The 26,795-nt window shown below is 41.9% G+C and overlaps 1 protein-coding gene across 6 annotated transcripts in view; it reads left to right on the top strand.

The window, feature by feature from the left end:
• The window catches only part of GRIA1 (glutamate ionotropic receptor AMPA type subunit 1), a 278,435-nt gene extending 251,970 nt beyond the window's left edge, over positions 1–26,465 (top strand). For 2 of the 6 annotated variants that reach the window (XM_083181740.1, XM_083181737.1), the window contains exons 14-16: positions 12,171–12,285; positions 21,786–21,920; positions 24,317–26,465. In XM_083181740.1, coding sequence (XP_083037866.1) covers positions 12,171–12,285; positions 21,786–21,920; positions 24,317–24,505 — 439 coding nt within the window. In that variant the 3' untranslated portion in view covers positions 24,506–26,465. Of the gene's footprint in view, positions 1–10,119; positions 10,245–12,170; positions 12,286–21,785; positions 21,922–24,316 lie in introns of those variants that run through there. The other 4 variants (XM_083181738.1, XM_083181736.1, XR_014473354.1 and 1 more) reach the window with 3 other exon arrangements.
• Positions 26,466–26,795: the final 330 nt, after the last annotated feature.

The following is a 26,795-nucleotide window of genomic DNA, read 5'->3' as shown; positions in this document are numbered from 1 at the left end:
ATCTAAATCTCTCTGCACATGTTACATCTGCCCCACCTGCAGTGCAGAAATGGTTTTGTCTATTTGAGAAGGAATTTGCCTTTGCGAGTGAAACAGAATAATCCCCATTGTTTACTGGGAATTTAGAGAACAATGGTGTACATGAATAGGTGATATTGGTCATGTTCCAACAGAATTTACCTCTCGGCCAGAACTAATGATAATTTGGTGCCGACACATGGCTATTGGGACACTTTGAAAGATCAAAGTTACCAAGAATATTACAAGGAGGCAAATGACATTTAAAGAAGTAAAACTTGACCTGTCCTTAGAATTGATAATTTGTACTTTCAATAAGATTCTTTCGATTCAAATCCACTAAGAACATCTTCTAAGTGCAGGAATCCCACCTAAATCCATCTTGTTCAGGCCCCACCCCAAGTATCAGCGATGATCGTTAACAAGCCAAGCAGACAGATAGGTGTATGGCGCACCACAGAGATGTGTACTACTCTTTGTTCATTTAGGTCCAGATTCAAGTTTGTTAGTATAGCAAACAAAGTAATTACCTTTGGGTCTGGAACAAACCATGTTGGGGAGCAAATACATTCAGAATTTTTCTGTGCAGTGTAAATACTGGCGGCTCTTGCCCGCTGCCCACAAATGTTAGTCACCTTTTTGAGTTATTCAGCTCCAGCATCGAACAGCTTGTTTATTTGGCGATGTGCACATGCGAGGAGGTGTCCCAACTGCCACTCCCCCCCATACTGTGCCAATGTGCCCCTGCCTCTGGCCACACTAACTAATATCAAACATTACATAATGTAGCTGAGAAGAGAATGCAAATGTATGTCCTCCGCCTGACAGGAAACATATTCCTCTACATGAACGCGGCAGCCCTGTACACTTACTGACACATGTCCTTGTCCTGTTTCGCTCACAAGATATTCTCATAGCCTTGGGCAATAAGAAATAAACTGTCTTGCTGCAGCAGGCAAAACATGAAACGTTTGCAGAGAGTTCAGGGAAATGATGGAGAAGAGCTGTAAGGGTGGGGATGGCGCACTCTTTCGCATAGAAAGGCTGTGTTGGCTTATTGTGTTATGGCTCTTCTTTAGCTTTTCGTTTCAGCCTTTGTTTTCCAAACCGAAAAGTCAGACTGAAATTGGGACACTTTGCAGGTCCTAAAATATGTGAAGGATGATGCGAAATCTACGTACTGCATTAAGGTGATTGGTGTGTGTACACAGTTTCACTGCCACAAGGAAGGGCAGTAGAGAGTCTGGCCAGGCCCAGGTACTTCTCAGGGGGCGTTGTCTAATTACAGAAGGCGTGGTCACAAACCTTTAGACTAAAATACAGAATACATAGTACTTTAAGCACCTCCATGTCCTTACTGCAGCCCAGCACACAGTAGGGATGGCCGTTGAAAATGTATGGTTTATGGCCGATGTTGAATATTTTTGCCATCGATGTGGGAGAACCAGGTGGTTTTCCTTCATCGATGGCACAGCAGAACCGATGTTTTTTTTCCCCAAGGTGCCAGGACACGGAGCATAGACCCGCACTGACAACCCTGAAGCCATGCCCCCACAATCTGATTGGCCCTCAGGCTATTCAGTCAAATATAATGGATGGCCTTCGATAGCTGCCTATCGATGGTTATTTATCACATAGTTTGTGACTATCGATGGCTGGTTGCAGTATCACCATCAATGTAAAACCATCGATGGTGGCTGCACTGGTGGCCATCCCTAGCACACAGCAGCATGTGTAGGGTTGAGAAGCATCTGCTGCCAGGGAAAAGGGGGCCCCACTGGGCTCCTCCATCAGACCTGTAAATGGGTAATTAGTACTACCTCAGACTCCCCACCCCGGCAGGCGTAGATATAAATGCAAATATCCCAGAGTTAATCACATCTGTGTGATGACACCTTCGCCATCCATCCATCCATACTATCAGTGCAGACTTTCTCTAGTCCCAACCTTGGTGCTAGAGATCAGTCTGCAATTGGTAAGATCTCTAAATGCCCATGAATATCCCTCACTTCCTTCTACATGCCAATGGCACAAACACGGCATGGTAATACACTAAGGGGTTTATTGACTAAGATTGGAGTTCTATTGAAAATGGGACGTTGCCCATAGTAACCAATCAGAATCAACTTATTTATTTAGAATCTTCTGGAACAGTGTTTTTCAACTACTAGTGTGCCTTGAGCTGTTCTCAAGTGTGCCCCAGATCTAGAGATGCCCAAACCAGTTTACAGTCACCGCCAGTTCAACTGTTATTTACTGATCCCTTCTTTTCATGTAACGGGCAAATGTATTTTATTTTTGTCACCTGTGGAGACCAGTGTCATTGATTTTTATATGGGGGCCAATAGGTTTGCGTTTTGCCCTGTGGGGATCTCATGGTGTGCCTTGGCAATTTTAAAATCTTATTTAGTGTGCCGCAAGGTAAAAAGGTTGAAAATCATTGTTCTAGAGGATAATAGAATCTGATTGGTTGCCCATAGCAACATCACATCTTCAATAGAACATCTAAGTAAATAAACCTTTAAGTTTCCCAGTATTTATTTCCTTATTCTATAGTTTATGGTTATACTGTTTCCATTGCTATACACAGACAAATGTTGCCATTGTCTGAATACTTTCTATAGATACCAATTGCAACAGTGACATCTGCAGTGTAAAACTGTGTATTGCAGTACAATAACAAGGCAAGTTGTGGGAATTGGAGCATTTCTCAATAAGAGTTAGGAATGTCTATATGACAATGTAACCACATCTATATTATTACAGCAACATGAACAATTCATTTTGAATCCTGTATTGTGTTTTACTTTTGAGTAAAGCTCAGAGGACATTAAAGCATTATGGGTCAAAAACCAGTGCAAATGATTACTCTATTCCTCGGCCTTGTGATTAACGGGACCTTTAACATTCAGAAACTGTGTGCACAGATTTATCGCCTTCCAGTAAATATAGATTAATTGCATCCTAGAGATTGCTAATCGGAAGAAGGCACATTAGATAATAGTATAACAGAATAAGTAGCCTCTCTTCAGAATTAAACACCTGCCCATTTTGTGAATGAATCTCATAGGCCCTTATTCTGGTTCACTCGCAAAGACAAATTCCTTCTCAAATGGACAAAACCATGTGCACTGCAGGGGGTCAGATGTAACATGTGCAGAGAGAGTTAGATTTGGGTGAGTTATTTTGTTTCTGTGCAGGGAAAATACTGACTGCTTTATTTTTACACTGCAATATAGATCTCACTTTGAAGTTAAACCCTACCCAAATCGAATTCACACATGTTACATCTACCCCAACTGCAGTGCACATGGTTTTGTCCATTTGAGAAGGAATTTGCTTTGCGAGTGAACCAGAATAAGGGCCATAGTTTTTAGCATTGTCCTGTGTGTGTGTCTACCTGTGATGCCCAGTCATGTACAGATAGTAGGCAGGACAGGCGGTTATGGTATAGCGGGTTGACCGGGTGTAGATCGGCAATGTTATGGTCGAGCACGCTTAGTCAATCCGGCTGAGTTAGATTGCTGAAGGTAGTTGGCAGCCACTAGTTACAATCTGGTGGGTGATTGGCAGGCCCATGGTCGACCAGGAGGATTTTGTAGTGCTGAATGTCACAGGGGCCCCCGGGAACATGGTATATGTGCACAGTGTCCCCTCATATGGCTTGGTGAGCTCGCCATGCTTCGGGCACGGTTCTATTCTATTCTAACTCTATGTCCATGTGGATAGTAATGTTTGATCCAAGTGGACCTGTGCCAAAAATCCTGAAAAACTCCTGCGGACCAAGTGACCATCTACCTTGGTCCCGCCGAGCACCCGCTGGTGTCTAACTAGTGTTACTGCTGCTCTACCGCCACCATTATCTTTAGCCGTCTAACTCAGTGGGGTGGACTTAGGGTGGTTGGTCATAACATGGACGATTTACACCCGAACAGGCTAATTTCAGATGCATCTCTTGCACTGATCAGCTGGTGTATGGGGTTGGAGCATACCTAGCACACAGACAGAGGTGGGATGTTGCAGTCACATAGATGTGTAAGGCTGTGACGAGGGGTGCCTGGAATTGGACCTTGCAGCCAGTAGCGTTGCAGAGCAAAGGGGCTCTCTGGCATGTACTTAGGGTAATCTGGGCAGTGCTCTACTTTATAATAACAGCTGTCCCACCCCCTTGGCATGTAGTCCCAATATCACAGGTTCAGGGGGGGAGGGGCACTGTAACATGGCAGCATATAGTCCCTGTGTGAGATGGTTGGAAATCATCTACGTTATGTCTAGTTGTAGGGATATGCAGCATGTATCATGACCAGTGACCAGTGGTGGCTCCAGAGAAGGGGTTGCAGCACATTTCAAATTCAAATAGGGGAGCAACAGCAATTGCCAGTGATTCAGTTTGGAATGGCAGTTGGTGTGGCTCTCATGTTTGAATTTTGAACTGTGCTGCAGACCTACCTCTGGAGCCCCCCATGATCACGGCCATAAAAAGGAATCAAGATGGCTGTAGACAGAAATAAAGATAGTGACTCCAACATTCAGGATTTTATGTGGCAACAATGACTAGTCATGGGAAGTGGATCAGTGGGGGAGTTTCCCATTGCAACCAATCAGCTTCTACTTATCATTTTATAAAATGTACTAAATAAATGCTACCTCAAAGCACATTGGTTGCTATGGGCAACTTCTCCACTAGTCCAACTTTTCACTGCTTGATACACCGACCCTTAAATTTATATTGTCCTTGAGACGTCCACAGCTCTGCAGGTGCAAAGCGGGAAAACATGCAATGTATGTCAGTAAAACTGACTTGCGTTAAACTCTACATTGATACTTTTCTGTTAAATAACTTCCATTAACTATGTGCTTAAAATCCTCTAGATAAGCACAAGTACATAATATAGGCCCTTATTCTGGTTGGTGCGGTCAGAGCCGCACACGGGGCTCCGACCGCACAAACCAAGGGCCGCCCACCCGACGGATCGCCACGGCCGTCCATACACGGACGGCTGGCGATCCGCACAAAAATGGTGGAGGCTACGCCTCCACCATGGTGGGAGCTGCCCCCTGCCTTCGATGGTCGACGACCATCGAAGGCAGGCCCGCACGCCGCGGCAGCTCCCGCAAGCTCAGACCACACGGACAATCGTCCGTGTGGGAGCTTGAAAGGGGGCTGAAAGCTGACATCCGGCGACGTCAGCTTTCCGCCCCCATGTCATGGTAATGAGGGCGTCATGCCCTCATTACCATGCACACGCCCCGCGTTTGCATGGGAACGCCCATGAAACGCGGGGCGTACACATAGGGAAATGAGGGGCTGAAGCCCCTCACGCCCCTATACGCCCCCTTTGCGGCGGACGAAATCCGTCTGCGGCGAAGGGGGCTGCACATGCGCAGAATGACCTCTGCGCATGTGCAGAACAAAAACATCGGCGGTACGGCCGCACGCGGGCCGTACCGATCCGATCTGAATAAGGCCCATAGTGAGAGGTGTATAAAAACATGAAGAGACACAGAGGGAAATTTACTAAGAATATGAATACGATTTTTCGTATTCGTATTCTTAATACAAATAAATACGACTGCATATGGCTGTTTTAGCCGTATGCAAATTCGTATTCCAGAGGGGAATTTACAAAGAAATCAAAATACGACTGTAATCCCCGATGTAGTATCCATTCGTATTAGCGGCCGTATATACGGCGGCTAATACGAATTCGTAAAGGCAGCCTGCACGGATCAGTCAGATCCGTGCAGGCTGCAGTGTATAAAAGAAATAGAAAAATAAATAAATAAATACAAAAAAACGGCGTGGCCCATCCAGCCAGCAGGGTAAGGCCACAGCCAGGGGGAGACTTTTTATACAAGTCCCCCTGGCCAAAGCATTCATCCCTCTGACCGTTCAGCCTGGCCAGGGGTCCTGGGGGAGTGGGGACCCTCCAGGACTTACCTGGCCAGGCTGAAGCCTGGTGTTGTCCCCGGTGGCCCTGGAGCGGGCTGATAAATTGTAAAAAATTTAATTAACCATTGTCTAAAACCGTGGAACTATGAGTCCCAGCAAGCCTCTCCCGCATGCTGGGACTTATGCATTAAAGGGCCCGCTGGCATTTGTAGTTCCACAGTAATAGAAATAGTAAAAAAAACACACACTGACACACATTAAAAATAAAACTTTATTACATCCAAAGCCCTCACATACTGATACTAACCTATCTTAAGCCCGTAGGTAGGTCCCTCGGGTCCAGTGTCTGACGAAATCCATAGGGGTACCAGTGGAAGCCCAAAAAAAAAAACCGACTACGCGAACCACCGGACTGAGCTGGAGCCGCATGATGTCTTTGTTTATTAATCAGTACTTTACCTCTCTCCACTTTATCTCTTTTTGTGGTTTGATACATCTCTCCACAAAAGTCCTTTATTGGATTCTGCAAATCTGTCTGCAAGAAATTAGGGTTATCAATTTAGTTTCATAAATTGCAGGCTTTTTTCAAGAAAGTTGGTCAGACCACTCATATAAAAAGAAATGAGTACATTTGAAGCGTGGCCAGAGAAAATGTAGCAAATCTGTCTATGTCTCGCCTCATCCACACTTCATTTCTTGCACGGCTGATGGACCATGTCATTTACTTACCCAGAGGCCTCTTCACCTGCATCTCCATATCATATGTTCCTCCTGTTACAGCCTTAGGCTCATTGCTAAAGGTTTAGTCTATGTATGTGTGTTCTGTGTCATTAGAGAATCACTCAGAAGGATTGGTGATCCAGGTTTAATCTCTATTTTTCCCCCAATATGTTGTCAAAAAAAATTATACACCTCACCCCAGCCCCCGCTGCCAAGGATCAGGGACAAATTCAATATGGACGTCTTAAAAGGGCATAACAGTCAATTTGACTGGTTTCCAGTATTTGGTTTTCACTTAACGATTTCTTCCCACTGCAAGGTTCATCCTGGTTCCGACTGTAGATTATTCTTTATAAAACCACATGTTTACTGCTGCATAGTGCAGTAACTCTCCAGCTCCGTCACCAAGGGCAACAATGGCTAGAATGTTATCAACATCATGTTTACCGGAACTGTATTGGCTAACATTATTATCTTTAATTTCATTGGTGTTCTCATATTCTGCTGCTCTGTACAGTAATGTTTTAACACAGAAGGTCACATACAGATACAGACTCACAAAACTCACAAAAGATACTAAAAAGTTTTTTGATGCTTAATGAATGTTTCAGTGATCAGCCAGGTATCATTATTTTGTCCCAAACACAGTGTTTTAGTATTGTATTGCATGTAAGCTGAACACAATCCCCTATTTCGCAAGTCACCCACAACTCCACTATGGACCTTATTCTGGTTGACTCGCAAGGCTGCGAATTTTGCAGCCTTGCAAGTCCCCCAGAGGCTGCCCACATGGCTGCCTGCCTCCCCTTGAATGATTTCTCTAGCGCTCCAGATCGGAACCCTATGTGGTTTTCCAGATCTCTGAGCACCCTGGGCAGGAAGCAGACGGGCAGCTGGACGTCAGCTGCCTGCCCCCTGCACATGCGTCACCGGGCCATTACCATGGGAATGCCCAGCGTTTTCACAGGGAAGCCCATGTAGCGTTGGTCGTTCCCTTGGGCTGTGCCCCCCCCCGGCCAAAACCCCACACACTCTGCCCGCAATGCTAGGTGCGAGCGGGACGGAGAACATGCCCGCCCGCTCGCACCAAGCGTCTGCATATGTGTATAACTACGCATGCACAGACGCTAAAAATCGTCACCCGTGCGAACTTGCAGGGGACAGATTAAATTAGAATCACCCATTATGTGTAAAGTCCATTTAGTGATCTTCCTTGGACCTTGAAAATCTGTGTTTTACTGCAGTGCAGGGGCGGTCCAACCCCTTTAAATTCTAAGACACTGTTCCCCAAACCTCTTCCTCGAGGCAACCTCACAGTCCAGGTACTACAGATATCCATTCTTAAATCAAAACAACCAAGGTACTAATTAAGTCACCTACACACATGCATGTGTGTAGGTGACTGGACTGTTGGGGTGCCGAGAAAATTAAGTTTGGGAGAGATTATATTTTAAATGACATCTCCTTTGTTTTATATGTTTTAGCTGATTACTCTTTTTATATACTAAAGCTGATTGCTTTTTTAATAGACTTGTGCCTGGATCGTGTTGAACATACCACTGTCTTGAATGAATAGTTGCTCGTTGCATACTGAATATTCATAGAGGCCAATTCAAACAAAGGAGAAGGGGGAGAGATACTGGCGGGCTTATTTTGCTAATTTTCCTGATGTTTCTATGATATTTTTTTTCCAGGTGATCCAATTTGGTTGGCTAAAAAAAATTCACACAAAAACACACAGGTTCTGTGAAACAGCCCTATTATCAACCTATTTTCCATTTTCAATTAGCCACGAGAACATTGGGGCTTCTTAACCCCCCCCCCTCCTTCCCCCGATCTTCTGCTTCCCATTGCTCCCCCACACCCGCACACACACATCTTACCTCATCCTGGACACAAACACCCCTTGGCTTCACCATGTCTGTCCAGACTAGATTTATGCATAAAGAAGTTTCTCCTAAAGAACAGGGGAGCATCAAAATAGCTTTAAGTATGGCCCTACCAAATTACATTTAATAATGCAGCGGTTCTCAAACTGTGGGTCCTGACCCCAAAGTGGGTCCCGATCATCTCAGCATGGGGTTGTGACTCCATGTTGCTGACCATCAGGCTGATGACTTTTCTATTCTCAGTCAGTGATCCAAGGTGTCAGGAAAATCTGTTGAATTGTCTGTTATTTTAGACTCCTTACATCATTTTTTGCCTTCGCAATGCTGCCATGTATGTGCTGTCTGCTGCTTACATATGTGATGTGATGGCCTTCTGCAGTAATTTGCTGGGGTCCTGTCATTATTTTTATTGTCTAAAGGGCAATAATAGTTAGAGGACCCCTGTAATAATGCATCCGAATATATAATATATAACAATATGTACAGTACACTTCCACACACACATATGCAATACTGTAGCATGAATAATACATATAACAATACACTCTCTGACCAGAATGGGCTACACTTTTATTCCCAATGTCCTGTATTTATTATTATTTATGTAATTACAGTTACTTATATATTACAGCATATTCCGTTGCGCTTTACAATTGGAAACAACAGTGATTAAACAAACTGGGTAGGAACAAACTGACATAGATTTAGGAGGGCCCTGCTCGCAAGCTTACAATCTATAGGGATAATAGGAGGGATACATAAGGATAGAATTCCATAGCATATCAGTCCCACCAGATTGCAAGACAGTCCTGATGGGATGCAATTAGATATAAATGCTACTGGAGGTTATGTGGGGGTTCCGGAATATGATAAGCTTGCCTGAAGAAGTGAGTTTTCAGGGAACGCTTGAAAGTTTGGAGGCTAGAGGAGAGTCTTAATGTGCGTAGAAGGGCATTCCATATGGTGGGAAATGCCAGAAAAAAATCATGCAAGTGTAAGTGGGAGCGAGTAATAAGTGTTAAAAAAACAATATTTAACTCTTTGCTGACAGAGAATAAATAAAATGGTAATATGGGCATTTCTAAAGATCAATTCAAGTTCCTTGCCACAACCCATTGCCAACGGCTGCCTTGGCCAAGGAAATCTAGGTGGCGATCTGGTGAGAGAGGAGCAATCACGGACATGCTAATGTTTTTCAGTTGACATAAAAATGGTGGTAAGTTATAATAAGTTGATCTATTATTACATTGTAAAGTTGGAATGAAAGGTACACTTTTAGGAGAAGCCAATAAAGTATATACTGTAATTACTTATTTATGAGTTTGGAATTACCAGATCAGCCATGTAAAACTGGATAATAACTAGCGGACTAGTAACTTGGCTGATGTGGTCACTGATATGCAATAGGTTGTATCTCCTGGACTCCCGCATCTGTATTTCAGGCACTGTCTTTGTCGTGGTGACGGAGTTGGAGCAGGGTTTGGGGGATACGTGGTTTAGGATGAAACTTGCAGCTGGTTCACCTATCCTTTGTCTCACGACGTCATGAGTGATTTCTCAAGCTGTAACTTATCGAGTGTTATCTATTCATTTTTAAAGAAATCCAGTAAACCTGGCAGTATTAAAACTGAACGAGCAGGGGCTTTTGGACAAATTGAAAAACAAATGGTGGTACGACAAGGGAGAATGCGGCAGCGGGGGAGGTGATTCCAAGGTCAGCCCCAGTAAGAACAAACTAGCGGGTAACAAAACAGCATGATAGTAACCAGCAACTGCCTTGTACACCTTTTATGCCGGGGCCCCGGTGCCTTTCTGATTAGGGAGAGAACAACGAAGCATAATTCCATAACAACATATTTAGTTGTCTCTAGAATGGAGCCAAAATGCATGAAAAGCATGACAAAGTTTCTCTAAAACGTCTATTCAACAATGACAAGAGATATGTTTAAACATGAAGCACCACTTGCTATGTGAGATATAGTGGAAATGTTGGGCAATGGAGATCATTTACAAAGTACAAAATCCTGGCTGCACAGCGCAAATCCAGCTTTGGACCTTCAGGCATCTAGATTTGTAGAACCATATTACTACTCTTTAAAAAGACTGGACAGGCAGATGCAGAGTTGGAGGAAATGAGGGTGTTCCTTGTAAAGCATGGAGTCAGCACATGGACCTTCTTTTATAGAGCAGCGCAGAAATATTTTTTCTGTTTAACGGAGTGAAATAATTGAAATGAGATTAAGGAACACAGAAGACTAATGTTAGGAGCCCTTCATTTTAAGTTGCAGACTTGCACAAGGGGCATATTACACGAGTAGGAGGCCCATGCACAATCTCGGTCTGGTTGATGAGAGACTCGGGGGGGGGGTCATTAAATGGGTGCAGAGTATGCTGTGTTTGTTCGTGTGCACTGCGCACCTTGCACCCAATATAGATATGCCACCTCCTTCCAAAATTATTTGAATCTAGCTTAGAGGTTGAGATATTTGATTCTTGCCCTAATGAACCAGTTTGGTACCTTCCTTTTGCACTTTGTTGGAAAAGTTCATTTTCAGACACATTCCAAGCAAAAAGATGTCACATGGCATGATTAGTAGTTAATTTTATTAAATGGGCTTGTGCTAAGTAGTAAGTTTGTGCTCATTGTTCCTCTGCTCCTCCGTTGTACTTTGTGGAGGGGTCAGTCTAGAATAGACCTGCAACGTAAGACCTAATATCTGCCATGGGGACCTCCTGTCACTGTGCTACACAAGGTGGCAGGCCCCGATCAAACTTTATAAATGACCTCCAGTGATGACAATTAACACTACAATAGAACTAAATATCCGTGAAGCATACGACACAAAGCTTCTGGTTGACGCTGTGTTTTTAACTTTAGCAAAGGATGACCAGAAGCAAATACAATAGTTTTCCTTCAGCAACTGAAATAGGCAATTCTACTGCAATAAATACAATTGCAAATATAGAGATACATGAAATTTTGAAAAATTTTTAAATTGAAAAAAATTTGTTACAATTTTCAGATGCTTTTACTTAAAATGTATTTTAAAAAAAACTACAATTTGCTGTGGAAATGCAAATATATTGTAGACAAAAGCGGACTCAAATTTTAAGTAAAATATCGGATTAGTTTGATCTGAAAAAAAAACCTTTGAGAATACATTTTTAAAAAATTACATTATAACAATGTGTGATTGCTTTATAATACATACACCTGTACAAACCACACAATTACCCATGGTTTAGCCCATCTTTGAGATATCCCACAATGCACTGCATGTGGAAAATGGCTACCTTAGTATAATCAGCTCAAATGAGGTGAGAACAGCAAAACTAGAAGCCTGGAAAATATTTTGCTACAGAGACACCGGGAGCAAGGAAGTGGTTTGTCCACAGGCAGGGGACGGGTGTTGCTGGTTACTCAAAGTGATATAGTTAATACTCGTCTGGCTTGGCTGGAAGAGAGGGGAGAGGTGGGTACTAGGGGATGGAAGGGATGGGTGGTGGGCGCTTGATGGAGTATTAAAGCGTATCACTTTGTCATGGTACACGCATACGTCAATGAATGCCTCAATGAAATGTTGCTATGCTACTGAATAACATAAAATAACATTGGTGATGTTATTTATGTTATTTCCCATGGTTTGAAGAGGTGCTGTAAACCTAGCGGTATTGAAACTCAGTGAGCAAGGCGTCTTAGACAAGCTGAAAAGCAAATGGTGGTACGATAAAGGGGAATGTGGAAACAAAGACTCCGGAAGTAAGGTTAGTCACGCCCATAATAGAGTTACCGCCAATGATCACGTGATGCTGTAAGGGCCTTCTGATTGGTTAACATGGGGTTTTTCCACACATATACTCGCTACAGCAGTCCATGTTCTTTGCAGGTTACCGGAAACAAATGAATCAATCTAAACAATTCTCACATACAGTTAAAACAAATATAGAACAAAAATGTCACAAAATCAACAGTGTCAACTCATTCATCCTTGGAAGGAAAATCTTAATAGTCTCAATAGTAAAAACACATGTAGGGCTTACAATAGTTGCAAACATTTTCTTTTGTTGTTTGTCTTTCAGATGTTGCGCCTTAACTGTAATAATTAATTAAAATTATTTTATAGAACTGCCTGATATAAAATGACACTAACAACTTTATGACACTAACAACTTACTTTATTATATACTGAAAATAAGTTAACATATATAAAATAATAAATATAATAATGTAATAGCACTACGAAGTACACACATCACATATGATCCACATAAAGATATATATATATATATATATATATCTTAAAGTTTAAAAAATATTAATAGAAAATGTTGGGCACTATTGTGTTACATTTCATACATATATATCAAATAATATAGAGAATTCTTTCTCTATATGATTGAGGACAAATTGTACTGGTATGAGGATTGAACTCGCTATCTTCATTAATGCATTCTATTAATTAACAGAAATAGTCTGTATAAAGTCAGGGAAGTCAGTAGAGTTGGTGACATCCGGTGCAGCCAATAACATCCCCCAAGCTCCCTAAAATGTGACCGCCTGGGAAGGGGCATTGCCAGATGGGAAGCCATCCACTGACCTCAACACGACAGTGTGGTTGCGCAAGATGTCCCCATTTAAATTACTACAAAGGCATGCCCTTCATCCCTGGAGATTCTGTTCTGCCCCCTGGAGATTAGTGTCTGCACTGCTGGCTTCTTCTCTATGACAGGAGCTGGACATTGCAGGATGATGTCACTGCAGCACCCAGGTCCTACTCAATGCGGGGGAGGATGCATTTTGGTGTCAGTGCATATAAAAGTGATTGAAGTTTTTTTATCGTTAAGATGTCACCTATCAGAATAAGCATGATATGTTCATGGCAATTCACAGATCGCACTTGCGCAAAGCACAGGAAGCCCAATATGTAGTGGAGATTCTACAAAAATATACTGTAAATATTATTATTTTTTTAAGTTAAGAGAATACTTATTTAAATTATTTAAAATCTTTTAGTAACTTAATGTTACTTTAAATACCCATCTGACACTTCAAAGTGCAGCATTAATCCATAGTCACAGAGTTCTCCTGTCCCCAAGTTACACTGTGATGTAGAACATCTGTCATGCAATCTGCTGTGACATATCCAATGCATTTTATAATTTATTAACCGATATACAGCATTTGCAGAGACAATGATGGCAATAGGCTTGTTTCATGCTTGTTAGTAAGTAACCCAATACTACAGGGCTTAATTGTCATAACGATGTAGAGAAAATGTATTGTCAAAATAAATACAGGTTGAGTATCCCGTATCCAAAATGCTCGGGACCAGGAGAATTTTGGATAATGGATTATTCCGTATTTCGGAATATTTTAATATTTCAATTATGTATTTTGAAGTATCTTGCATGTATGCTGTATAAACACATAAAATATACACAAATATATTTTATTACCACATAAAATACACACAAATATATTTTATTTGTTCAAAAAACAAGGTTTCAAAACATGAAACAAAATGTGTGTACTACCTCAGATATTGAATTTGAATGCCAAGCAATCATTTTCTTGTACATATATAGTGCCAGTTACATATCATGTCACCAGTAGTGCTGTTACAAATGTCCCCAGTGAGTTTTTAGCAAAAAAAAAAAAAAAATTTTTTCACTTTCTGGAATGTCCGTATTTCGGAATAATTCGGATAACGGATACTCGGATACGGGATACTCAACCTGTAATATATTAAGCTAAAGGTTTTCACCTCTATTATAGCAAATACATATTAAAAAGATTTATTGCAAGTGTAAAGACTTATCTTCAAATTAATATATATCTGTAAGATAAAGGGGCTTATGACCAGTTTGCTGCTTGTGAGTTAAAAAAAAAAGTAACCTATGTATGTGAAGAAGCTGAGGCATAAGCACGGCAAGATACATCTTCAGTAGCTTAGCACCAGTAGTATATATGTCAGCTTACCAAGATACACTTATTTCCAGCCAGGTCACCAGTGCAAATCTGTTCACATTGGTTTTGTTAATGTAGAGAAGAAAACCTGCTACAGTACAGTCATTTTACTTAGGGGCATAATTATCACAATCAGCATCTCGGATACAGATGGGAAGTGATAAAGGCGCCCAGATCCGCAATGTGATAATGAAATACATTGCAATGATGTAACAAATTTCACATGTAGGGGGACCGTGCTTGGAAGACAGCTCAGCTTTCTAGAGGAAAGCTCTATAAATGCTATCTGGAGATGGAGTTATTATCACAGGACTCCCTTCAGTATTTTTTGTACAATTAAATTCTAGTAAATTCTGACAGAAGGCATTTCCTATTGCAAGAGATAATACAATAATGCAAAAGGATGTGAAAACACCCCTTTTCACATTATTTTAATCAAAATATTGTTAAGAAATCAGCCCCACAGTGTCTGATTTATTCCTATTCACAGAGAGTAAAATCCAATTTGCAAGTCAAAAATAGAAAATAAAGGAAATACATTATACAGAATGCTGTATAAAATAATATAATGCTCAACATAAACTGTCATCAATATGCACCAGAATTCTATCCCCCATTGCGTGTCCATAAGATCTCGATTGATCCATATAAATGGATTGACATTCAGGATGTGAACATTGAGCACTTGTCACTACAATATCGACATGGACTGAATGTCCACTTCAGAATGTGACCAGGGTCTCAAAGTCAACATTCACAATGTTGGCACTGACATATGTTGACATGTTCAACATATTGGCAATATGAATTAGCACATACAGAATATTGACAGCACTATTTTATTCTAATTGCACCGTGCCTCTAATATTTTAATTACAGAACACTACAGTTCTGTTTAGCTACAGAGTTACAGATGCAGCAATAGTAGAAACAATGTACAGATTTACACTTAAACAGAGATCAAAGCAACTAATAGAAGTCTAAAAAATTTTAAACAAACAGTTGATACAACTTTTATGCTCTAAGTATCACTTTGCCAACAGTTCAACATATAATCACACAAACTGATTAAAACAAACCAGTAAAAATTGAATTTGTTAAAATTAAAATAAAAAATGTGATAAATGCAATTCCTAAATCATTTACTATAATACCAGAAACATTATATCTCCGTTCTACTACAAGAAAAGTTCCATCATATAGAGAATATCTTGTGTTTTTTTTTCTTTCATTTATCTGATTATTCTTTTCCATTTTTATATATATTTGCATGCAATATATTTATGTCTGTTTTGCATAATATCCTTATTAAGTATCCCCAACTTCCATCACGCAAAACACATATTGGGCCTAATTCACTACTGAAGGCATAAACGATCTACATCGCAGTTTCCCGATTATCGGGAAACTGTGCTGGTGCAGAACACATCCTGTGATTGCATCTCAAAAATGAAAATGCCTCTACCTGATTGACTGGCTGAGGTGTTTGCAGAGAGGGAGTGGGATGGAGATGGACAGCGTTTAGGAAAATGGGGGGGTCGGCCTTGTTTCCCAGGAGTATCGAGGCCAAGGAGTAAATAACATTTACAGTTTCCTTGGCCTTTCAATGCCCCCTGCGATTGCAAGTCGGATTTACAGTAGGTCAGACATACTCAGGTTTGTAGTCAGAGATGAACATTGCGACTGATGGTCGAGCTGTTCATCAGGAACTGCCATCACATTGACGTTTTAGCAATAGCAGAGGCAGGCATCTTCTCCTGCCTGCTGTGAGCATCTAAGCATGTAAGATTAATGCTGAATGAGGCCCATAGGCTGGAATATAAATGAATGGGGCAGATGTAAAGTGGAGATAAAGTAGAAGGTGACAACGCACTGGCCAATATGCCTGAAAAAATGACAGTTATGGACTGCTGAGCATTTTGAGTGATGCTAAATTAGCGGCCGTGTCTGCGAAAAAAGACAATGATTCGTGGATCCCCATTTTTTTTGCTGTTTGGATTAATTACGGAAATCGGAAACAAAGGAAAAAGATTGAATAGATGGAAAGCAAATTCCATATTTTCTTTGCGGAATCGGCATTAAATACCCCCTTAAGCAAAATTACATACTTTTTTTCGTATGAGGTGCCCCCTAGTGTTGGGCATTATACAGAAGGCACAGTTTTATGTTATCTCCACTGAGACTATAAGCATAATTTAGACTTGACCGCTAATCAAAGCATTACCAAATCGAGTGATTATCGAATTACTGCATATACATACTGTTCACACCGCGCATGGGCGAAGGGAAATAGCAATAAAAAATCCTTTTGGATCTTAAATCCAATGGAGTCGGACTGACAGGAAGCTGGCTTTTGGGGGAAGAAACCTAGCGTTTTCTGGATGTGGCGGAAAAAATGCAGGTAGACAGCAATTAGCAATACTTTCGCAATTCTAGCAAGGGGCGTTTGTCTTTCTGTCAGGTCAGTGGCTTTCTCCTTTCTCCTCACAATCCACTGGGAATTCTAACATTAGTTGTCAGTTCTGAATTAGGCCCATAGTACTTTATTTAGTTAGTATGCACATGTAAATATTGAAAATCATCCTTACTATATAAAATATTTATATAGATTATGTTGTACCCATTGTATTTGCAGTCACTTATGAAAGCCAAGATCGCACCTTTAAAGGAATTTGCTATACCAGATTTTTTATATAAAAAATCTGTTTGCACAAGAGACACATTCATTGTCTGCATAAGAAGAAAAGACAACATGCCTTATAATAATCCACATACATTACCTCTAAATTAGAAAGATTAACATAGTCACCTACATGACTTATTGTAATTTTAAATCTCACTACCTCTAAATTCCGGGTTATTGCCATGATAACCTAGGATGTGGTTCAGTGGGAAAGGGTCCCAAATAAAAACCAGGGTCCAGTGACACCTGTGAATCCTACAGAGCTGAAGACCAGGGTTGGACCTAGAAACAGTGGCCTAACAATAGCCCCGCAGACCCCATGGTGGCGGGGAGGCGCTGTGTAGGTGTGGGCGCCGGGGGTCTGCGGGGCTATTGTAATGCTGCTGCTGCCTGCTGGGTCCTCGCCTGCCACTTCTGTAGCAGGTCCCACACCTTGCCTTCAGTTCCGGCTCCCCTGTCCCCTCCTGGCTTCTGCTTTGCTCTAATCTAAACGGACCATCACAATATATGCGCCCCCATACAGCAGACAGTTTTTGAGTATGTCTCAAGAACTGTCTGCTGTATGGGGGCGGACATTTTGTGGTGATCCGTTTTCATTAGAAGCTGGAGCCGGGACCGCAGACAAGGTGCAGAAACCCACAGAAGCGGCTTTTGGAGGGGTAAGGCAGGGGGGGTTAACTTTACTGCAGGGGTGGTAGGTGGCTGCTGCCAAAATTTATGCGGGTGGGGCACAAAACCTGTAGCCACTGCCCAAAAAGGAACTGGGTTAAGCAACAGTGTAAATTGGTAAGCCAGGTCCAGGACATTCAGAGGTAGTGGTGGTACTGCCCAAGGCTGCCATCAGAGGGGGGGGGGGGGGCTGTTGGGACTCCTCGCCCCGACAACAAGGCCAGAAGCAAGGCCAGAAGGTCAATGCAGCTGGTGCATCGGCTGACTGCCATGGAGAAAGTGCTGGTGGCAATTTAAAATTGTCTGCAAGCCAATCAGAGCTTACAGACCATCAGCCGATCACGAGATACCACTGGGGGCCTGCCTATTTTATCACAATTTTTGATGGCAGCCCTGGTACTGCCACCAAGGTAGACATAACAGTAGTACACTTAACAACACCCCACCCCTTCAAGCTTAGTTATACACCTATCACATAGCAAAAATAACCTGGGTCAATGCCAGGTTGTTGTTAGGTCAACCTTGGTCTCTGTGAGATGTGAAATGGCCTTTTGAATCTGACCCAGGTAAAAAAAAAGAAGGGTTAAGCCTGGGTCGTACCATGATTGCTGTGCAGTGTAAACGGGTAACCTGGGTCAGGCCCGCTCACACTATCAAGGAGGCAGCACTTGAAGACAGTGTCAGCTTCAATTGCCCTGATGGAGTGCCACCACTCCGCCCCTCCCATGTCCGATGTCAGCGACCCAGCTTATTTCTGGGTCGCTGTGGGGAGCTAAACCACGCAAATGCCGGGTCGCATCTGGGACAGACCTGTGTCCAAATCCCGGTTGCGACCCGGCATTTGCAAAGAGACTTTTATGTGTCCTGTACATTACCTTTAGCCGCAACTGAATTACAGCCTAATTCCTGGTGCACTCATTTAATCCAAACAAATTGTTTAGTGCAGTTTTTGCCTTCATTTTTTATTATCATTATTTTATTATTACTTTTTGTGCTGTCATTTATCATTATTTTGTTTATGCAGAAAAACTCAATATACTTTTCATCTCTTCAGGTTGCGCGCGCATCCAAGAAGATCATTTGTACACTGCATGTTCAAACGGACTCATGTCTTCTACACATTCATCTGAAATTCCGCTTATGAATCCATAGATGTTCCTAATTACCACAAATGCATACTCTAGGATTAAAACATAAATGAGTATTGTTGCTGCAGCATTAAAATAACCAATAAACAAATCAATAAGAGCAGTAATGACCATCCAAAAAGTCACCAATCTGTAAGTTAATGAACAATGAAATAAAGAGAATCCCCACACACGCACCACATCATCGACTACATTCAGTCACCGGTTCCTCTAGAAGTTGTTGGTACACTGTTGCTCGTGGAATAAAGGCCCTGAAAGTAGACGTTTATTGATCTTCCGCTTTGGGTGCATGCCTAATCTCTGACCAATGTTGTCTGGAGGGAGGTGGGTTTTGGAGGCTGTGTATTGCTATGGCATTGTGGTGGGAGGGAGAAGAATGTACGAATATTGTTTAATAGGGCATGTGGGAGAAAATGTCAGCCATATCCGGCAGATGCCAAGCCATTTTAAAGTGTCAATGCAATCCAAATGGAAAATACCTATTCCACCTCTAGGTAAAATATATGCATATTGCTACATTGCTTTAAAATAATAATTACTTTGAAATAAATGATAGTTTTTTATTCTTTTTTTTAAAGAATAATAATATATATATATATACATATTACTCCAAGAGTACATTGCAAAATAATGCCTTAGTCAGAACTGGTGGTTAACCGCTGCAGTCGTTGACACAGTGTCAGTCAGTCAGTGGTGGGTGGAGGTGCTATCGCTGCTGTTTCGTTGGAAGAAGCAGGGATAGTGTATGGTGATGCAGAGAGAGGTGTCCATCACAAGTACATGCAGACATTGGATCATTCAAATGTATGAAGCAGTGACAAAGGAGGAGAAATCAGCAAGAGGAGAAGTGGGCCCATGGCAACCAATCAGCTGCTCTGTATAACTTTATATTATGCAAATTATAGATGTTACTTCAGTGCTGATTGGTTGCCATAGGCCACTTCTCCTCCTTATCACTGCTTCATACATCTACCCCTTAGTCACCATTGGACAGCTTGCGCCACCCCTGAGTATGCACAAGCCACCCATCATAGAGGCCACTAAATCTCCTTGCAATGACAGAGATCCCTGTCCTCCACCCTCCCCCTAAACAGTGGCAACATGCCTCTGTTTTCACAAATGGAGGCCGTCGCTGCCCCCTCTTCTCAAACAAAGTGTAAGAGACAGAATAAAAATAGGAATTATGCAATGATAACAGGAGGATTTCACAGTAAAAGCATGGAAGGCTGTTATAGAGAACCAGAGATACAGAGGGAAAACTTATTAAAAGACAGAGATATTTTGGAGCAAGTGACTTAGGAGAATCATTGCAGAAAGTAAATTAGAGTTAAAAAGATGTTTGGCAATACAAGGAAGATGGATGATGTTACTGTGCAAGAGAGGAAAGAAACAGGGAAAACAGAAGGAGAGAACATGGACCGCGGAGGCAAACAAGGAAGAACGCTCGGAAGAAGGGTGGCCATGGGGGATAAGGGTACCAGGAAGTAGCTCAGAGGTGGAACTACCATTGGTGCAGCAGGTGCATTGCACCGGGGCCCCTGAGGACTAAGGGGCCCACTACTGCCTAGACCAGCAGCTTGTACCTCTGTCACCCACTGTTGTGGGGCCCAAATTGTACTTTTGCACCTGGGCCCACCACTCACAAGTTCCGCCACTGAAGTAGCTGTGCTTAAATGCTGACAAGGAGATGGAGATATTTCAAACTATAGGAAGCTAATTACTCCTACCAAGCACACACATGAAAATCGGGTCCCCCTCCCAGCCCCCCGCTGTCCCCCGGATCGCGGCATTAAAATGCCGCAATCCTCGGGTCTCAGAGGGGGTGGAGCTAAAATGACACAATCGTTTCATTTTAGCCCCACCCCCTCCACAGAGATCCGTGAATTAGCTGGTTTAACATCATGGGGGCGGGGCTTAGTGATGTCACACTTAAGCCCCACCCCCTGAACGGCTGCTGAAACTCTCCTCTCCGGGCTTCTCCCGGAGAGGAGAATAATAAAGTCGGCAACCCTGCAGTAATGTTTGCCTGTGTATTGGCCGGGACTCTATAACAGCCTGAGCGATAGTATGGAGAGGTTTATACAGGATATGGGAAAAGTAAATCAATGTGTTAACCTGCTGGATAAGAAGACAACAATCGTAGTTTTGATCATGAAGGGCTGGGCGGCTGTACGTAGAAATAGCCATTTTTATATTTGAAACTGCATAAAGTACAACTGAGCGATTAGTGTCAGGGGGCTGTTAATGCAGAATATGGGGGGGGGGGATAAAGCTATCCCTTTTGACGGGCTTTTAACTAGTGAAGAAATACTGAGCCTCAGAATTGTCAATGTTTCTTACTCATAAAATGTACTTTTCACAGTGCAGTAGGTTATAACTTATTATTGCAATCAGCTCTTTATTTACATCTCTGCTCAACAATGGCTAACTGTTATAAGAAGTATTTGCGCTATTTTGCTGACACAAGGTATTCTTTGTTGGAATGTCTTAATCTAAAAAAATTCAAAAACATGGCAGATCACGGCCACTGAAATCTCTTAGACTGTTCTTCTCGGATGTACAGACAACTTTAAAATGGCTTAATCCCTGCTATGCCAACTGCATATCACAGTAGGCATAAAGGTGTTTAATGGCGCTGCCTGCTGTATGTTATCAGTCTGGTGATGGTCTGTTATAAGAGAGGGGAGGACGCGGGAGGCTTAGGAAGCTTCTGTAAAAATCCAATCTATCTATTGCTCTCATAACATATTCTTCCCCTCCCTCTTTCCCTGCTCCTTTCTTCTGTGTCTGGTTCCAGGATAAGACAAGTGCACTGAGCCTTAGTAACGTCGCTGGTGTCTTCTACATCCTGATCGGAGGACTGGGATTGGCCATGTTGGTTGCTCTTATCGAGTTTTGTTACAAGTCCAGGAGTGAATCCAAAAAGATGAAGGTGGCATCCCATATCTTGTCATTTCCTTTCCATGTGTTTCAAATATTTGTCCGTGTAATCTGATTGATCCCACTTCTTCCCTCCCGGTACAGTGTTGTCTTTGCTATAACAACCAGCAGGAATGAATGAGGCCCAAACAGCCCTGTCAGTTTATACATTGGCATTGCCTGAACTAGGTCACCTCTTTCTTTCACCACCCCAGGAACTGACACAGGGCCTCATTCAGGTTGGCTCGCTCTTTTCCGAATTCGGTCCGGGGACCGATGTTGCATGTCTGTGCATTCATATAGGTGAAAATACACATGTGCAGACCCGCTTTGTGAACACTGTTCGCACAGACGGGGTGGAAAGGGGGCGGATAGTGGGTTGTCGCATGTGAATGCCTAGCATTTCCTGGGCGAATTTACGCTGCTTACTGAGCCAACCTGAATAAGGCCCACAGTGCAGTTTGTGTTTTAACTAATCTCAGCGGTTATCCCAGAGACTAGATGCCATTGCAATAGTGGTTCTCCTGATCATTTAATTATCAAATCTGTAAAAGGCAGGGTGCAGCTTTTCCTTGTGAGTGTCATAGAAATGTATTAAAGAGCTTTTCTAATTTCGGACAGCCAACCATAAATTAATTTTAATGTATAACATCTAAGGCAGGCATGTCCAAACGATGGCCCTACAGCTGTTGTGAAACTACAAGTCCCATCATGCCTTGCCACCATTTTGCTATTGGGGAATACTAAAACTATGGCAAGGCATGCTGGGATCTGTAGTTTTACAACACCTGGAGGGCCACAGTTTGTACATGCCTGGTCTAAGCAGTCATTAAACAACTAGTACCTGAAGCCTAAACCGAAAACAATTGTAATACATTAAATGATAGTTAACATATAGAAGAACCTTCTCTCATGGAACTTTGGGGGTAATTCTGGTTGGCTCCCTAAGCAGTGGGTGTCCGCTGCTTAGCTAGCCTTTGAACACTGCCGGGCGGCCGTGCGAATGCATGCTCCCTGCCACCCGCCGCACTACGAATAGATGTTTTGCATAAACATCCATTTGCAGGGTAGCGCGCAGGGACGAAATAATTCGATGGTTGCAGACCATCAAATGATTTCTCTAGTGCTCTCAAATCTAAGTCAGTCTCTTCCTGCTTCCTGCTCCGAGAACTGGGCGGGCAGCTGACGTTTGGTTGTCAGCCGCCCACCCCTGTAAGCCAAGTTCCCATCTGCATTCAAATGGGGATGCCCTACATCCAGCCCCCCCACCGTGCGAGCACCACGGAGACGATGCAAGTCTCCGAAGGCACCTGCACAGAAGTCCTGCATATGCGCATAAGCAGGGCTTCAACATCGGTGTTCAGGCCCTGTGTTCGCTTCATTGGACCAAATCTCTTCCATAGTCTTCAAAATAAATATTCCATTGACGTAGGAAATGTTTAATGCTGTAATAATCTCACTACACTTATATTCAAATTGAATTGGTTTGTCATATTCATTAATAACCTAGAACCCCCCCTCCCCAGAATACAGCATATACAGTAGGATTATTGTTCTTATTTGGATTGTATTTGCACGGCAATTAGTACACAGTTCTCTAGCGTTTAGGAAGAACTCCACAATGACCCTAAATTATAGAGTGACACTACTTCCCAGGAAAGAAAAACAATGATGCCTATCTTCAGAAACACGCTCTACCAGTGCCTCAGTAAAGGTGGCCATACATCAGAAAGATATTGTACCCAATCATACAATCTCAATTGATTGTAAGATGGATTGTATGCAGATTGTGTGCACATCTTGTGTACACAAATCATACAATCAATCATCAGAAGGATTGTATGACTGATTGTATGATGGATTGTATGCAGATTGTGTGCACATCTTGTATACACAATCATACAGCAGATGGATTGTATGACTGATTGTAAGATGGATTGTGTGTAGATTGTGTGTCCAAAAATCACCAAGGACTGCCGGGGATTTCAAGGGAAATTGTACACAATCATGAGCGCAATCGATCTTAAGATCGATCTTTCTGATGTATGGCCAGCTTTACAGTACTGCTGTGGACTCAGGCAATTGTTGACTTCAATGTTCCGTCACCTGTTGTTGATGGTGGACAGTACAACTGTCCACTTGGTGCTCTCTCTGGTTTACATGGGGGCCAGTGAGTTGAATATTTATTGAACAACAGTGGTTTGAAACACTGGATTCCCAACAAACTGTAAATCAAAATTAAGGATTATACTCTCTAATTTAAGGTTATGGTGAAGTTGCTATGGATACAGTTTTTTATAATGACAATTTAGCTCATCATTTAGCAGATTTCAGAAAGATTGTTATGAAAATAAAATAATGTTATCTTACAGAAAGGGCAGGGGCTACAACCCCTATCCTCCTCAAAAGGGCTTCTGTTTAATTCCGCAGCAAACAGTCACAGAAACAGTTCGGATGGCAACCTTACCAAGACCTTCCACAGCAGGGGGTAGCGATGAGAACGGCAGAGTGGTCAGTCATGACTTTCCCAAATCCATGCAGACAATTCCATGTATGAGCCATAGTGCAGGTATGGCCCTAGGAGCAACTGGATTATAATACCAGCAGACTTCACATCGCCTAGTGAAGCAGTGATTATCTGACCCCTGTTCTAGTGCCAAAAACACAAAGGACACATTTTATGGACTTTTCGCAGTCACACAAAGATCTATTTTTTTTTTTGTCTTATTTGTTCTTTTTGCCACATGCGGCAAATTTACTTGTCAGTAACTGCAATAACGAGCTGATTGGGGAAGAAAGGAGAACCTACCCTGTGGGTTGGACATTTGAATGTTATCAATAGACTCTGATCCCACAATGGTTCAGCTCATCAACTCTTAGTTTATTCAATTGTTTTAGGGGAATTTTTGTTTCCATATTTTGTTTCCATTTTTATCCCCTTAACTTTTTATGTGTTAGCTTTCTGAATAAATTTGGGTGCACAATCTCCTGGCATTTTGTGGAGGCACACAATTAGAATGTTCTTCATCGGGACAGCCCTGGGAGAGAAGGTGGATAAAAAACCAGAATATTCTCCAGTTTGAAAAAAGTTGAACCAAGTGAAAAGGAACAAAGAACAACGAGGAAGGATAAAATTATGGCTGTACATAGAAAACAAAGCAAAATAGTAAATAAACTTTGAAATATAGTCAAGTCATCAGCGATGGTCGGTTTACGTTTTAGCACGTGTGAACATCACAGGACCACAAGAGAAATGAATAAACTGTAATTTGATAGTGAATTTCTCAGTGGAAAGACGTGATGATGAACGTCACTACTGGACACCAGAAGTCTTGGTTTTGTTAATGTGACTACAACTCTAAGCTAGAACCTTATCTACTTGAGGGAGCTGATCATCTCAATGACAACGCAAAAGGAGAATACAAGACCATCTCCAGCAAGATGAAAGCATTTATGATTGTGTATGAAGACATATCTATAAAAAAAAATATCAATAAGACCTCAGCAGATGTAGGCACAGTAACAGTGGTTTGGCCTCCATGCACTGTACAGTGGTTATATTTGAATGTTTAAGTTGATGCTGTGATTAAAAAAAAACAAAAAAAGCAACATACATTTTGCCAGCAGTCATGGGAATGTCACCAGCTTCAGGAGATACAAAGGCACCGTGTCTGAGCTCACCTGTAATCTTGTTGACAGATGTCTTGGAGATAGAATAGTGCATTTATTGCCATACTTTATTCATCTATAAATCCATTTGTTTGTTTTTTTTTTTTTATTTTATTGTTTTTTTTTTGACCTCTCGGTCTTTCCCTCTCATGGAAGGGCAGTAATGTTCTTGAAAAAAGATATATTTAAAAAAGTTAGTGTTTTGAATTTTTTTTTTTTTTTCATTTTGAGTATTTATGAGTTCCTATTTCAATGTGTGAAGAAGACAGATATTATCCTCTGAACCTCTTCGAAAGTGTATGTTGCCATTTTGGAGTGGAAACATATCCTTTTTACTAATTCCTCAAAATTGTGAGGAGCTTTCCAGCCATCTGACTCAAGGGCATTGCCTATATCTAGAATTGAACTCAACCATGTGACAAAGGCATTGCAGCAAAGAGCTCTGTCTTATTTGCTCAGTGACTTCAAGAAAAGACTTGGTGGGGCATAGGACACAACAAATCAGCATTGGAGATGTTGAGTGTTCACTTGTAATTTGTATTTTTATTACACTTTCTTAAAAAACAGAGGTGTGGAGGCAAGCTCGGTTTTTACCCCGAGAGTGGACTCCACATGTAACCCCTTCAGGCGTTTCATTCAGTTTGACCCTATTTGATACCTGGATATTTTTCTTCATGAAAACTGTATTTGTTTTAACTCTGATGTCAAAAGTGCTAAGCAAGATTACGTTTGGTCAAACAACTGAAGCTTTGTTTGGTTTGTTTTAAAGATGCGGTGGCAAGGTGGTGCCCTTCACCCGCATCTCCTTGCTTCTTGCCTATCTCCTTTGCTTTCTTTTCTTTTATTTGAATTAATATAAAATGGACGTGGTTCCTTTCTTTGAGGCAAATCTGCTTCTGTATACACTTACGTGTGAATGGTATGTATGTGTCTGCACATGTGATATGCACACCTGAGAAGCACCGAAACCCAGCATGAACATCGATCATGGTTATAAGAGGGAATGCAGGAAATTTATGGAGTATTTTCTTATAGCAATAGTATCACATTTAAGTAGTGCTGAATACACAATATATGGGATAATGTAACTCACGTGTTACTTTGAACAATATTAGAATTAACCAGATTTTTCCTTGACTATAGGGGGAGGATGTAGAAAACCTTCTAAAGAAGACAAGTGAAGAAGTTGCCATAGCAAGCAATCGGCTTCTAGCTATTA

The sequence above is a fragment of the Crinia signifera genome, chromosome 4 (genome assembly GCF_055691185.1).
Source record: "Crinia signifera chromosome 4, ASM5569118v1, whole genome shotgun sequence".
Lineage (NCBI taxonomy): Eukaryota > Metazoa > Chordata > Amphibia > Anura > Myobatrachidae > Crinia > Crinia signifera.
Note: the sequence above shows the minus strand (reverse complement) of the source record. Positions and strands in the feature narration are given on the sequence as shown.